Source organism: Pleuronectes platessa, chromosome 12, assembly GCF_947347685.1.
Source record: "Pleuronectes platessa chromosome 12, fPlePla1.1, whole genome shotgun sequence".
NCBI lineage: Eukaryota > Metazoa > Chordata > Actinopteri > Pleuronectiformes > Pleuronectidae > Pleuronectes > Pleuronectes platessa.
The window spans coordinates 24803372-24817885 of record NC_070637.1 but is presented as its reverse complement, the minus strand read 5'-3'; the positions used below and the strand labels follow the sequence as shown (position 1 = coordinate 24817885).

Here is a 14514-nt window from a genome sequence, read left to right as displayed (position 1 = left end):
AATGGTCAGTGCAATATTACTTAATAGAACATTACTGTGTTGTCAAACTGAACTTGTCGCACGGCTGCAAAATAAATCAAGTTGCCTTCTGCTGTGAACACGAAGCAACGCTGCAGCAGTGACAGACAAGCCACGCCTCCTGGAATTCTTCACTTTCATTGCATCACAAACTGTTTCAGTCAAAGCTACACAACAACACAACGCTCGTCGTCCCACGATTCCCAAACAAACCGGATTTATTAAAATGATCATTTCAACCTTTATCTGAACTAATTTTAAACTAAAGAAATCTGAGTTAACAGCAGAGAAGGTCAAAGGTTAAATCATCTGCGTTGCCGAACTCAAACAAACTGATTCAATGTGATTAAAGAATCAATTAATTCACCCAAAAAATGATATTCAAAACTAAATGAGCCTTAAAGACAGAGGACAAGAGAGTCTAGGGGAATTCACACTCATCAGTGACAAATCAAACCAGGTCACTGACCCGTGAGCAGTCAAAGTAGTTTTTCTATTTGTGAATCAAAACGTGTGACGTGAAGTTTTATGCCTCGGATCTCAACCCGTAAATATAAAAGTCATTTGAGCGTCTGCAGGCAAAACAAAACAATAAAACTCCCTCAGAGAGGAAATCATCTCGTCTGCACTCAAAGACCAGGACGCTGTCACTGATGTTCATTAATCATGTTTACTGTTTGTTTCCAAGATGATTAGAATTCACTCGTTTCATCGGCAGCAAATAAAACCAGGTAGAAAAACAACAAGACGAGCTTCAAGTATGACCCATCCACATGTTCTCCTGCCTTTCAGTAAATACACACATTTGAAAGTGACCCCAGACCCGAGAGACACAACAGTCAACTCAAGTGTGTGTCTGTCTGCGTGTGCGAGACACAGGGAGTTGTGTTATCTCGTATCTCCGGGTGACAAATGTCTGCTGTGATGGGATCAGGCCCCGTACAGCATGTTGAGCTCGATGAGTCGCCCGGCGAAGACCCCGAGCGTCCCGATGATGCACACGGCCATGAACACACAGAGCAGGATGTGGTCCAGCACCATGGCCACGAACTTCCACTCCTCGGCCGCCTGGGGGGAGGAAGAGGAAGAGGAAGAGGGAAAGTCATAATCGGAAGTTAAAACTTTTTTCTTATTTTCTGTGTCTTTACCTGCATTTTATTCTTTTGCATTGTTGCATGACTCTGAAGAACTTTGGCTCAAGTGTTGTTTTTAATGTGCTGAATATATCAAATGAATCTGACTTCACTCAAATGTCCTTTTAGTAATAAAGCCTTGACCAGATACAGTTTAAAAAAATTAAACATTTTATAAAAACACATCATGGCGACTGTGCAAACCTGGCAAACACAGTTTTTTATGGATGTTTCAATGAATTACAGGCAATTATAAAATCATCTTCATTCATCTTACATTGTTCGATTCCTCGTCTGATTTCATGGTCTCAGCGATGTACCTCACTCCCTCGATGGCGCTGCGCACGTCAGGGTTCTTACTGATGGGAGACTGGTAATTCACACTGGTGGGGGTGGGGTTACCTGCAGAGGAGAACAGGGACGGGTGATTCTCCGGATTCTGATCTGATGTTCAAACACCGGGATTCAGATTTCCAGCTGGTCTGACCTGAGATGTCGGAGATGTCCATGTCGATGGGGAACAGCCTCTTCTGTCGGATCTCCAGCCCCGGTCGCTTCATGGTCGAGAAGAACATCATGTTGGGAATGGTTTCGATGAAGACCTGAAGCAGGCAGACGCACGTTTCAGTCAAAACTCAATCACACATGAAACCAACAGTGAGGCACAGAACCGATCGGGGACCTTGCGGATCCAGGGAGGCATGGTGTGCGTGCTGGGCGAGCGGTGGTGGGTGTTGATGACGATGACGGTGATGATGATGGAGGCGATGACGAACACCATGGTGAAGAGCATGTATTTCCCGATGAGAGGAACGGCGCTGGAGGTGGAGGGGATCAGCTCCACGATGACCAGCAGGAAGACGGTGAGAGACAGCAGGACGGAGATGGACAGAGTCATCTTCTCCCCTGGAGACGCAGAGACAGACGTTCAGACTTTAAAAATCCATATGTGTCCATAAATAAACTTTAACATGTCGCTATTTACTGCAATGTACTTTGTTGGTCTATTATTACACCATCAACTGACTATAAAGATGGCCGACGTGTCTCAAACGCCGCCACCTTGTGCTGATGACATCATTTGGAGGCAGAGTCGTGATCGTGTTGTGAAGCCGCGGCGTTGAGGTCCCGCCCATATGTGCGTTCAACCAATCGTGAGTCAATGTCAGCTGTCAATCATGACGTGTCATCCTGTTTCTGTCAGTGTCATAAGGACGACTAGAATCAAAGAAGTATTAAACTTTTACTCTGACTTTTTAGTTTGGACCATGTCCAATATACCAACATGGAGGAGGTGGGGTTTATGACCTGGCCAGCCACCAGGGGGCAGTCAAGATGCTTTGGCTTCACTTGTATATATAGTCTAGACCTGATGATAGGAAGTTCATACAAGCAAATGACTGGAAAGTTTAAATCCTTATTGGTTTAAATGAAAACAACCAGTCCCACTCTTCCTGTGACAGCTGGTAAATTGAGGGCGTGGCTCTAAACCCAGCAGGACGGACCTACCGGAGTCGGTGGGCAGGTAGAAGACCAGTCCGGTGAGGAAGGAGAACAACATGCAGGGAATGATGACGTTGACGATGAAGTACAGCGGCAGCCGCAGCATCAGGAAGTGGTAGGTGATGTCCAGGTAGGGGGTGTCGGGGCAGCAGGTGTAGTACACCCAGTGCTTCCAGCTCCGGTAATCCTTCAGCACCCACTCGCCCGACTCCATGAAGTTACTGAGGTCCGGCCGATCGCTGTCCTGAGGGACAGGAGGAGGACATAATGAAAATACTCTGATAGAGAAGGGAATTATATATCTTTAAGTACTTTTATTAACAATAGAAAAGGGTATTAAGAAAGGTAGAGCCTGACTGAGTGATTTATATATTGATAAAATAATTATAAGGGTCATCAAACCGACATAATAAAGACATTTAACTGAATAAATATATTTTACAGTTTAACCATGAACTTTATTAAATAGAAAAAAACTACAAACAAATATATAGAATTTGAATTAAGAAAATAAACATATTTTTATGTTCACAACTTGTCCAAATACTTTAGTCTGTAAAAGTAAAGTTTTCATATATGCAAACATAAATATCATCTATTCACCAATATATCCAATTTATTGATACATCGATCGGACTCTGTTTGGATACTACTACTAATAATAAGTTATATTACACGTAATGGATTTATATAAATGGAATCTTCCTCCAAATCCCTTATTCTTAATCTTAATATGATCTATTTTTTATTCTTTTAAGAGAGAAAGTAAAGTTTGGGAATAGGCGCCGCTCACTGGGTTGATGGCGACCAGCAGCCCATCATAGGTCCAGGTTCCCAGTTTCATGCTGCAGTTCTGCAGGTCGAAGGGGAAGTGGAGCACGATGATCTCACAGTAGCTCTTGAAGATGGCCGGTGGGTTCCAGGTGATCAGCCCCGTGTGCTCCAGCAGAACTTTGGTTTGATGGATGATGGCGAAGTCTCCGTCGGCGCTGCAGAGAAGGAGAAGACGTTAAAGTGAAGCTGGATGAGGGCGTGTTCACATCAGAAAGGACCGTGTGTGTGTGTGGGGGGGGGGGTTACTTGTTGTATAGAACCAGGTCCGGTTTCCATATGTCGGTGGAAGGAACTCGGATCTTTTTGATGCCTCCGTAGTCGTCTGGGTTCCAGTTCAGGTTCACGTCCACCCATCGCTGAGGGGACGGTTAGAACATGAAGGTCATTTAGTCATTTCTGTACCAAAGACTCTTAAATCTGTTTTTAATGGTAAAACATATTGTCAGGTCATAAATTAAACATTGATAGAGACTCAACAACCCAACAGGATAAATTATTAAAACCCTCTCCATGTTATCCAGTCATTTAAAAATAAATACATTTGCACAAGTACTTAAATAACGTGTGATGCTTGAATGATATGAACACGGTACTTTTACCAGTGAAGGAGTATTTTGTTATTGTGGTTCTGCTGCTTTTACTTATTTTAAAATAACCCACAGTCACATTTACCTGTTTGAGACGAACGTTACTGGTCACAATCTGGTTCACTTCATCCTGAGAGAGGCAGGAAGAAAAGATGAGACAGAGAAAACTTGAACTTTAATGCTCGGAGCAACTTTTGTTCTTTAGGTCAATATGTAAACAAACATGGATGTAAGATGCTCAAATATCTTGGATTTAGAATTTTTTATCTAAACTACCTCAGACGAACATGTTTGAGAGAATTTGACGTATTATTTTGGTCCATGTCCCGTCTGCTAACATGGAGGAGCCAGGGTGTGTGACCTATACTGCAGCCAGCCACCAGGGGGCGATCAAGATGGTTTGGCTGTCATGATGTCTTCATTCACTGTCATAGGTCAACTTGATTATGTTGTTTTAATAACATAACTTAAGGTTGGTTCTTGCCACAGTTATGAAATCTAAAGAGTTTCAAGTGAAGGTTAAAGTGGTTCCAAGAAAAAACAAACTGTGATTTCTTTGTGTCGAGAAGTAAAGTCTCTTAAAAGAACTGCAGGGTTAAGAAAAGAGCTGCTGCAGAATAGATCATTATTGATTTCTGTCTTTATGTAACAAAACAAACTTTATTTCTATTTAGTTTCTTCACAAATGACCAGAAAACGAAGCTTGAAGCCTCGAGGGGAAAATACAGGGAGCCAAATGTCACGCTGCTGTAATGAGGTAATTGATTTCCTTTTCTTAAAGTCCCTCCCTTACCACACTGATGAGCTGGATGAGCTGCAGCCCCACGGTGACCACCACAGCTTCACTGAAGTGGTTCACGGGTCGAACCACCTTGTTGTAGCCGGTGAACAGGTTCTTCACCAGAGTCGTCTCGTCCTCGGAGCAGAGGACAGGACCTGGGACACAGATCAAAACTTGTCTTTACTTGATGCTTAGAAGAAGCTGAAAACTAAGGGTCATATTTGGAAGTAGTATCAGTTCGTAGTTAAACTGCACACACATACTTTTACCATCTTATTTTGGTCTCAGTGAGAAGGACGTATTGTCATAACCCTGCCGGTGCCACTGGCTCCACAAATGTGTTTTTACCAGAACTGAAACCACAGCTGAAGCCGACAGCTTGCTTTTAACTGTGAGTCACTCGCCAAACAATTTCCCTGGCTTAGAACCGGCAACCTAAAACCCCTTCATGGTGACTGAGGGAGCTGGAGCGAGGGAGGAAGATAGGGAAGTATCCGATGAGCGAGGGAGAGAGGGAGAGAGGGAGAGAGGGAGAGAGAGAGAGGCAGATGCAGACAGATCCACAGTGACAGCAGTTGACTGAGAGACATTCCGATCTGGTGAAAAGCCGTCGGCCCCTGAACGTCTCTCCAGTCGCCCCCCCCCCGAGCAAAGAGTGTTCCTGCCCTGAGACCCTGGAAGGAAGCTGATCCGGGTGCTAAGAGGCCGGCTGGGGAACCCGGGGCCCGGCCAATCAGCTGCACATTAACTCAGGATCAGGTGGAGGTCGGAGAAGTTAACCTGCACTTAACACCTCCTCAAAGAAAACCTGCTTCCTGTTATTAAAAAAATAAAAATAAACTTAAGGAGCAGCTTCATTTGTTGGTGTCTGATGAACAAAATGGAGAATCTAGGATCGACTCAAGGAAACAGAAAGTAACAGATTACTTTTTAACGGTCAACTTGCGACTGGCTATTCATCTTTGATGCTTCTTTAGATTCACCCGTAAATATCACCACTTTCTACTTGTTGATTAATTTCTGCCAGATTTACAGACATATGTTTCTGCTAATTATAGTAAAATAAAATCAACTGCTTAAACTTTGCGAACCTTTTCAAGATTTGAATCCAAATAAGATTTATCTTTTAATGTTCTGGTTGCAGGACTTTAAAGTTTTTGCCGATGATGTGTTGCCAGATACTTTTAGTTTGACACAAACACTTTCAGCATAGATCCCTCAAAGTTATTGGTCATAAGTTCTGAGCAATAAACCTCACGCAATATTATTTCCATCAATATAACAAAAGGTGAACATCTCCATGTATTGCTCATAAAGAAGAGTTTAAAACTACAATATTCACTTTAAACTTTCAAGAATGAAAACAGGATTTATCGATATCGAGAGTTTCAGATGGCAATTCTTCATTTTAAAGTATTTACAAACATTAATATGAGCTTGTATTTTCTGAAGCCACTTGAATCAGTGGTTATAAAGACCTGTGACATCTTCTCGCACACTTGTTGTCTCCATTACCGTTATGGTACACACTTTGTATCGCGTGTGTAACATTGCGTTGTCTTTGTTTATGTCATCGCGCGTGTCGTGTTATTTTGTTATAATGTGACGTTGCAGATTAGCATAGTGCTAACAGCCACTTCCTGACTCCAGTTACATCCTCCAACTGTTATTTCAGGAATCTGCTGCTGATCCATCCTCAGCCTGAACTGAGCAGACGAGCCAGGATCCTGTTTCATTCAGGAGCAGAGAGCACGGACACACACAAACACACACACACACACACACTGACACACTGACACACACTGACACACACTGACACTTTGTTTTTAGGTTTGGGAGCTCAGAGATCAGAGTGTTGCAGTGTACAGATGCTGTGTTCACGTCCCTGGTCATCTGACATGGTCTCAGCCTGTCTGTCTGTCTGTCTCCCTGTCTGTCTCCCTGTCTGTCTCCCTGTCTGTCTCCCTGTCTGTCTGTCTCCCTGTCTGTCTCCCTGTCTGTCTCCCTGTCTGTCTCCCTGTCTGTCTTCCTGTCTGTCTCCCTGTCTGTCTGTCTGTCTGTCTCCCTGTCTGTCTCCCTCACTGTCTCCCTGTCTGTCTCCCTGTCTGTCTCCCTGTCTGTCTCCCTGTCTGTCTCCCTGTCTGTCTCCCTGTCTGTTGTCCTGCGAGCATGCTTTGATGTGGCCATGTACAGAAATAGAAGGGAGGCGGGACAGAGGAGCCACTTGGAGCTGTCAATCATCGCCCCCTCCTCACTCGGCATGACACTGAGGTGATGCAGCTTCGCGGCTCGTTCCAGTTTCTGTCTTGAAGCTGGAAACTAATGTAAAGTGTGGATGTGGAGATAAGTTTGAGTTTAACTTGATTTCATAATGAGTGGAAACACAGATTACTGCTGAAGAAAGGGAATCTGGTTTTTAGGACATTTCATACATCAGCTGCTAAAGATATTAGATAAATTATGTTTTTGCTCTAATGACCAGAGAAACTGACCAAACCACATGAGGAACTTTCATATTAAGAAGCGATGCTCATTCTATAGGACGATAACAAACTATTATTAACAATGTCAACAATATGATTTACCTCTCAAATCAAAGCTTGTTGATTTATTCAACCTGGGACGAGACGATCTGTTTAAAAAAATGTTCAACGTTAACTCCCAGCTCCTGTGAATAAAACCCTGAGGATGATTTATCAAGCAGCTTTTTTATTGCACATTTGCAGCGATAACGTTCGACTGGTGCCCCCCCCCCCCCCCGACAAGCCATCTCTATCTGACCATCACATCAATTTGTCTCCACCGCTTCATGAGCCGTCTCTGAATAAAACGAATCGACCGGTAATCTCTCGGGTGCAGACTCCGAATGTTTGACTATCGAACGTAAATAAGAGATAAACACTGTGAATATAATATAATATATTTATAGTTTTTATTTACATTACGTCTGATCGAATCTCTCCACTCGGATTTTATCTCTGGATGAATGATTCTATACATCAGGGCGAGTCGATTCCGTTTTAAATCTGCATACTGAGCCGTAATTAGGCCTTTTTCTCGACTCGGGGGAAATTTCCTGCTTCTTAATTTGTTCCACAGTCAATCTGAAATCACACATGTTGTATATTTGGAATGCAGCCGTAACCCTAATGCTTCCTGACAGGTGTGAGTTGATCATGAAATTTGGTGTTAAGCTGATGTTTCCATTAATTAAAGTCATGTCTGTCTTTGCTTTTCGCTCCTTGATGGATGAACCGGACATGTTGGAATCAGAGTCTTCTTCCTGTCTGAGCTTTTAATGTCTCCACAGGCTAAAGTCACATCATGACATCACAGCACGTACGTCTCTGATTACCCAGCAGCACTAGCACCACCTTGCTCTTGTGACTTTGTGCTGGAACACAGGGTTTGTTCCTGAAGCAAGTTTGTTCTGTTCTTCTTCTTCTTCTTCTTCTTCTTCTTCTTCTTCTTCTTCTTCTTCTTCTTCTCTTACTCTTCTGCAGAGTGACTCCACGTTGAGGGGAAGCCGGGTCGACTCCCCTGTCAGAGCTCACAGCACTCAAAAGGTCACAGGTTTAATTCCCCCAAGAGGCGGTGTGTGTGCATCAACAAGCATGTGTCCCGTCCACGTGTCCTTGGACAAAAGACTCTAATCCATACCTGCTCCCTGGTTATAAATCACTGCTGGGGGACAGGGGGGGCGGGGGACAGGGGGGGGACAGGGGACACCAGCTACAGTAAATGCCTTAAATATAAATGCAGCGAGGAATGTGAACAATGCCGAGCAGCTTCTTGAAGGACAAATGCCGACAGTGGTTTCTCAAAGTGTTTTTCACTAAAAGCAAAAAGCTAGAAAATTAAATTTAAAGATTTAGGTTTATGTCACTGTTATAAAGTCACAGTGAGGATGATGATCACAATAAGGAATCATCCAAGATGAGAAATATGAGTTTTATATGAGTATTTAAGCCTTTTTTCAGGGGCTGGTGGTTCTCCGGTCTCATGTCAGGAAACTGTGTCCAGTAGCATGACTCACTTGTCCACAGAGATCAGAGCTTCATCCACAGATAACATGAATTTAACATGTGTGATACTCTCCTTATAATGGAGACACCTGTCCATCAAGGCTCAGTCCGTCTCTGACAGCTGAACAAAAGCATGTTCTGACATTTACATGATTATTATCATTCAAATTCTAAACTTACCAGCGAACGCAGTGAGAATCCCCAACAGCAGAATCTGGATCCTGGAAAGATTCATATCTCCTCCAGACCTTTTCGTACTCTACAGCATGGGGTTTACCAGTGGGTCGTGAACCAGTTAGCAGCCTTCACTGGGAGTCGGACGTGTGCACTGGAGCCGTCGCTCTGGAGTCTGAAGTGAGTCCTGGGAACGGTGGAACAGTGGGTTGACCAGTATGTGAACTGTGAGCTCTGGTTTCTCGTGGGCAGCTCCGTTCCACCTCCCCCACCCAACAACATCCGAACCTCTCATCACACTGCGGGGCACGAGAGACAGCTGGGTGAGTGTGTGTCTGTGTGTGTGTGTGAGTGTGTGTTGAATATGCACAAATCAACACCAGCTCCCTCTGCACATACCTTTTATACATCGCTGGAACGAGGAGCCCTCGTTACGCGGCCTCGCTCGTTTGCACTGAATCAAAGAGGCTGGGGGTGCGTGTGAATTTCAGATAACCTGCCGGCACGCAGGAATCAGAATGAAGACACAACCCTGTGAACTACTGTCATCGTTTCTCCACAGGTGGCAGGGGGGGGGGGGGGGGGGGGGGGGGGCTCCAGTAAAGAGTCTTGTATCAGTGAGACATGAGCTGAAGGGAGCCAGGGACATAAAGAGAGAGAGAGAGAGAGAGAGAGAGAGAGAGAGAGAGAGAGAGAGAGAGAGGAGGGGAGACAAAACAGATGGACAGACGGACAGGAACAGAGAGGAGGACAGCTGAGACCTGTCACTGATGGAATGGCAAACATGTCCACACACACACACAAACACACACACACACACACACACACACACACACACACACACACACACACACACACACACACACACCAGTACCCACAATGATGGGAACCTCACCAGTAGTGTGTTAAATTATTACTCAGCTCACTGTCGAACATTTATTTCAACTTTCATGCATAATTTAAGTTTTTTTGAGAATTGCTTCACAAACGCACGTTCTTTGTTTTTCTGCTTTTTACCACATGCAATCTTTTAAGCTGTTGAAAGTGAGATTTCCAATCTTTCTTTGATATGAAGCTGTGTGATGTGTAAATCTGTGCAATGCTCACAGTTCATATTCAAACCTGTGATTTACCAACAACAACCACAAATAATATCTTAAAAATGTCAACAAGCTGAATAAGCTGAGTTGAGTTAGAAATCGGTGAAAATAGAAAAAATTGGACTTTGGTTTGATGATGGAAAATCTTTGAAGAGGATCTTTCCATGAAACTTGGCCCGGAGCTGAAGCTTCGAGCATCGAACCCGGAGGAAACACCAGGATGAGTCGGTGTTTGGGTCGATTCTCCTGTTGGATTAATAGAGAGAAACCAGGAGGATGTGACGTTTCTGAAAAACTGGAAGATGGAGAAAACACAGCTCCAGTTTTTCAGCAGAAACAACTCTACTCTCTCATATTGTTCTCTATGATCTTCAGTACATAACTACATCCAGCAGTTTATTATAAACTTTTCATTAATTTTTCTATTCGTCTTAATTTGGAAAGGATAATATTTCTGTCTTTTGAGGCCGTCATTGTGGTTTTTGTCACTTTTAAAGCATATTATACTGTATATATTTTAATATTTTATATTATTTATTTTCAATATTTTATACTGAAGGGTTCACCTCCGTGTCATGAGTTTAGCTGTGGGAGGAAATCCTGTATTGTGGCAGCAGACCGGTTCAGGTTGTTTCCCTCTATGATCAAATACTGTGTGTACTAAATACTCAAATACTCTTGTTCTAAATACTTTAACTTCAGTCTTTAACCTATAACTCAGATTTTTTCAACTTCTGCCACTAATACAAACATCATATCTCAACTGTGATCTGCTCAAGTCAAACTTTTCCTTTTTTTAATTTTAGAAAAGCGTTCATCTCCTATTAGTCTTTCACTTCCTCCTCATCAGGTTTTCACTTGTGCTCAAAATGTTTAAATAATTCAGGGACTCAGGTATTTTGTGATGCGGTTGGTTCATGAGTGAAAGCAGATATTAGAATGAACAGAGACATGAGTGAATCGACTCCTGTCTCCACTAGATGGCAGCAGAGGACAGAGAAACCAGTGCAGGGCCTGGTGACACTGGAGTGGATGTATAAATAGAAGTGTGTGTATGTGTGTGTGTGTGTTGTTGTGTGTGCTTAACTGGTTTCCGTCTGTCTAGCACATTAAGACAGTGGACATCAACTGGCAGCCAGAGTTTTCCATCTGTCCCACACAATATAAGTGAAGTCAGAGAATAGACGTTCATCCAGGTTCTAAACTTTCTTTCTTCCTTTAATTGAATAAACACCCACAGCATTTATTTACTTGGTAGTTTGTCCTCACTCTAGTTGAGGGTTCGGAGAAGAGGATGTCACACCAAGTTGTGATTTAAATAAATAAATACACATGTGAATGATTTACCAACACACAAATTTGTGCGTTTGTCCTGCAGGTTCTAAAGAAGCTGGAAAGCCATCTGGCACCTTAATCATTATAACCTGCACAACCACGATGTCGGATTCAAACCTACGTCACTCACAGAACTGTGTTTGCTGCTTCTCTCCGCCCCCCCCCCCCACATGCCATTGTTTAACATTTCCCTTCATTTCTTCCACACGCACAATAACGTGACTCATAAAAACAGACAAAACTTCTCAATCGAAGAAAAAGTGGTTTAATTAACATCCCAGGGAGCGTGGTGAATGTCAGCCTTGTGTGACAACAGAAAACCAATATGAATAAATAACAGGAGACGCCTGATTTACCAGAAATGTTGTTTTTAAGAGTCAGTCAGACGCAGCGGTTCACGGCAGCTTCCTGTACATCAAACACACAACCCAGAGTCAAACATGTCACTTAACAAAGAAGCTTATGAATAAAGATCCAGAGGCTGAAACACACACGTTTTCTTAATGGGAGAAATGATGTTTCCCCTCGTGACACCAGCTTCTACACATCAGGCCTGACAGATGATGGACTGGTCTTTAAGAAGCAGTCTTCCAGAGACAGTTTGACAGTCGGCTCCTCTCATGTGTCCTGTAGAATGTGGATTTACATGTGAATGTTGACCTGAACACGGGGAGAACATACGAAGACAGTGAGTTCCTGCACCAGTCTGTTTCTTCTTCATGTTCATTTCTAGTGTCTGATTTATTTCACATGTTTCAATCATTTAAATTTGGGCTTTAAATCTTTAAAAACACACTTTTCTTTTGCTTCAAATGGGAATTCTACAAAAACGAAGGCAGCGAGTTAGATATGTTAGAAGTCTTCACTCGTCTGATCTGACATTCATCCTTCATGAATACAGAAAACTGTCACGGGAAAGAAACGACCAGAGTACATGAAGGATTTCTAATTCTATTTCAATGTTAAACACTATATTACACACACACAGGGTCTGATCGGACTGTTGTAATCAGATTACTCTGATTAGAGGGCTGATGGTGACTTCTCCAAGCTGTTCATGGTTCTTGCTAAAGCCAGACTGGGAGTTTTGAAGCTACATACAGGAACAGAGGTGTAACTGGTTTGAGGGCAACCCGCCCAGTAAAAACTCCGACCTTCTTTTTCTCTTAAAGACAGACAGACAGGAAACAGGCCCCAGGTGAGAGACGATCACTTGGTCCCCGGATGATCAGAGCGCTGCTGTATTTCAATTAGCCTGGATTCTTGGTTGAGGTAGAACTATATTTACTTGCATTGAGTCCTCGTGAGGTGAGAGCACTGATGGCTTTTTAATTTACCTATATTTACTTGGATTTCAGTCCCTGATGGTGGAGAAGTCCTGTGAATGGGTCCCGGGCAGCAGAGCAGCATTTAGCTGGATGGGAAACGACACCATGATGGAAGGAGACCGGGCTGTGAACATCACATCAACACAAGTGTGGTCGAGAGGATTGTTGTCAGTCGTTGAAGCCGAGAAACAAAATTTACTTTTAACATCACTTTCTGGAAGCTGACTGAGAAATGAATAAAACATAAAGACAAATTGAAACTTCCGTCTATTCTGTCCATAACTGTTATTTCTGTATGTCAATATGTATCTCACATCACCGACACACACACGTGCAAACACACAACACACACAGGTATGTAATCCCTAAAGTACACAATCTGATTTCCACTCCCGTAAACACTCGTACTAAAGGTCGCTGTGTGACCTGCGTATAATGGGGTCGTGACCCCTGCAGCCACGGTGGGTGACTCATCACTGGGCTCGGAGCTGAGTTCACCTGACAGCACACACACACACACACACACACACACACACACACACACACACACACACACACACCAACACACACACTGAGGTACTAAATAGCATGAATAAAGATCGACAGATTAGTTTAATCTCATTTTGAAATAAATGTCCTTTCTTTTGCTGGTGTTGTATCAACTCAAATTAATCTGCCGATAAAAATGTTATATTTGAAAAGACGTGTCCTCTAATGGACGGTGGGCACGTCACGTTTTTTAGGCTGTAAGAGAATATCGTGTTTTTCATGAATTCCAGTTTGTCCTCTTTCGTGCTTGAGCCTCCTTCGACCTCGGGTTTGTCAGAGACATGAACGTGCTGAGGAGACACAGGAGGCATCAAGGTGAAGAAGAAGGATGTTCTGTTCTCATTGCACATGTGACTCACTGTATTTACTGCAAGTACCTCCACAGCAGCAGCAGCTCCTACATTCTCCACTTCTCCGAAAGCCCTTCAGCGTCTGAGGGACCTCGAGGTGAGTTCACAGGGAAAAAGTCTTCTTGAATAAAGACATGAAACAATATAAACACTTAAATAAATCCAACAACACTGCTAAAACACTTTAAAACCAAAAGTTAGGATACAGCATGCATTCCGAATAATGTTTATGATAACAAAACGTAAATATCAAGACTCAGTTAGGTTTATTTTTGTCATAAGGGTTGAATAGAAATACCTTTCATTAAATTTCCCCAAAAATATGTATGTAGAGAGCGAAATATCAGTTTCTGGAAGTCGTAAAAGAATTATTATCATCTCCCCCCCCCCCCCATAGTTGTCATTGTTTGGTCCGTGTTCCTTCCAACAGAGAATCATCTCGTGTCTTTTCTTGTTACAGCTGCCGACCGCCGGACGCGTCTCAGTCTGAAAACACACGCCTCATCTAAAGTAAACAGCTGGAAGCTGTGGGGCTAAACACTGCGTAACCTTGAGGAGTTTGATGCTGGCGTTATGTATTTCTTCTCCCCCGCAGTGAGCATAATTTAAACTGATTCCCCTGGAGCACATTAGCAATGCACAGCAGGTCAGTGCGTTTGACCCGAGCCGTCAGTCGAGCAGCATGTGGTGAGGAACCAGAGGAAAAACTCTCAGAGCGAAGACAACACACGGCAGAAGAGAGAGATCTTTACCTCTCATCTGAGAAACGCTGAGAGGGAGCAAAGAGAACAGAGAGG

At 43.2% G+C, this 14514-nt stretch overlaps 1 protein-coding gene across 1 annotated transcript; it reads right to left on the bottom strand.

Moving 5' to 3' along the window:
• Nucleotides 1-393: 393 nt before the first annotated feature.
• On the bottom strand, nt 394-9212 carry chrna1 (cholinergic receptor, nicotinic, alpha 1 (muscle)). The gene is made up of 10 exons (XM_053436471.1): nt 9062-9212; nt 4869-5011; nt 4161-4205; nt 3735-3844; nt 3448-3643; nt 2661-2898; nt 1834-2057; nt 1639-1753; nt 1429-1553; nt 394-1086 (listed from the first exon to the last, which is right to left on the bottom strand). Exons 1-10 carry the CDS (start codon nt 9114-9116, stop codon nt 949-951), a joined length of 1389 nt encoding a protein of 462 aa, XP_053292446.1. The 5' UTR covers nt 9117-9212; the 3' UTR covers nt 394-948.
• Between the last annotated feature and the right edge of the window lie 5302 nt (nt 9213-14514).

Bases quoted from the DNA above. Each gene is read 5' to 3' on its own strand.
- chrna1 (XM_053436471.1), bottom strand. From the start codon at position 9,116: ATGAATCTTTCCAGGATCCAGATTCTGCTGTTGGGGATTCTCACTGCG. The intron at 2,899-3,447 runs GTGAGCGGCGCC...CCTGTCCCTCAG, and splicing joins TGCTGGTCGCCATCAACCCA to GACAGCGATCGGCCGGACCT. The intron at 2,058-2,660 runs GTAGGTCCGTCC...CTGCGTCTCCAG, and splicing joins CTACCTGCCCACCGACTCCG to GGGAGAAGATGACTCTGTCC.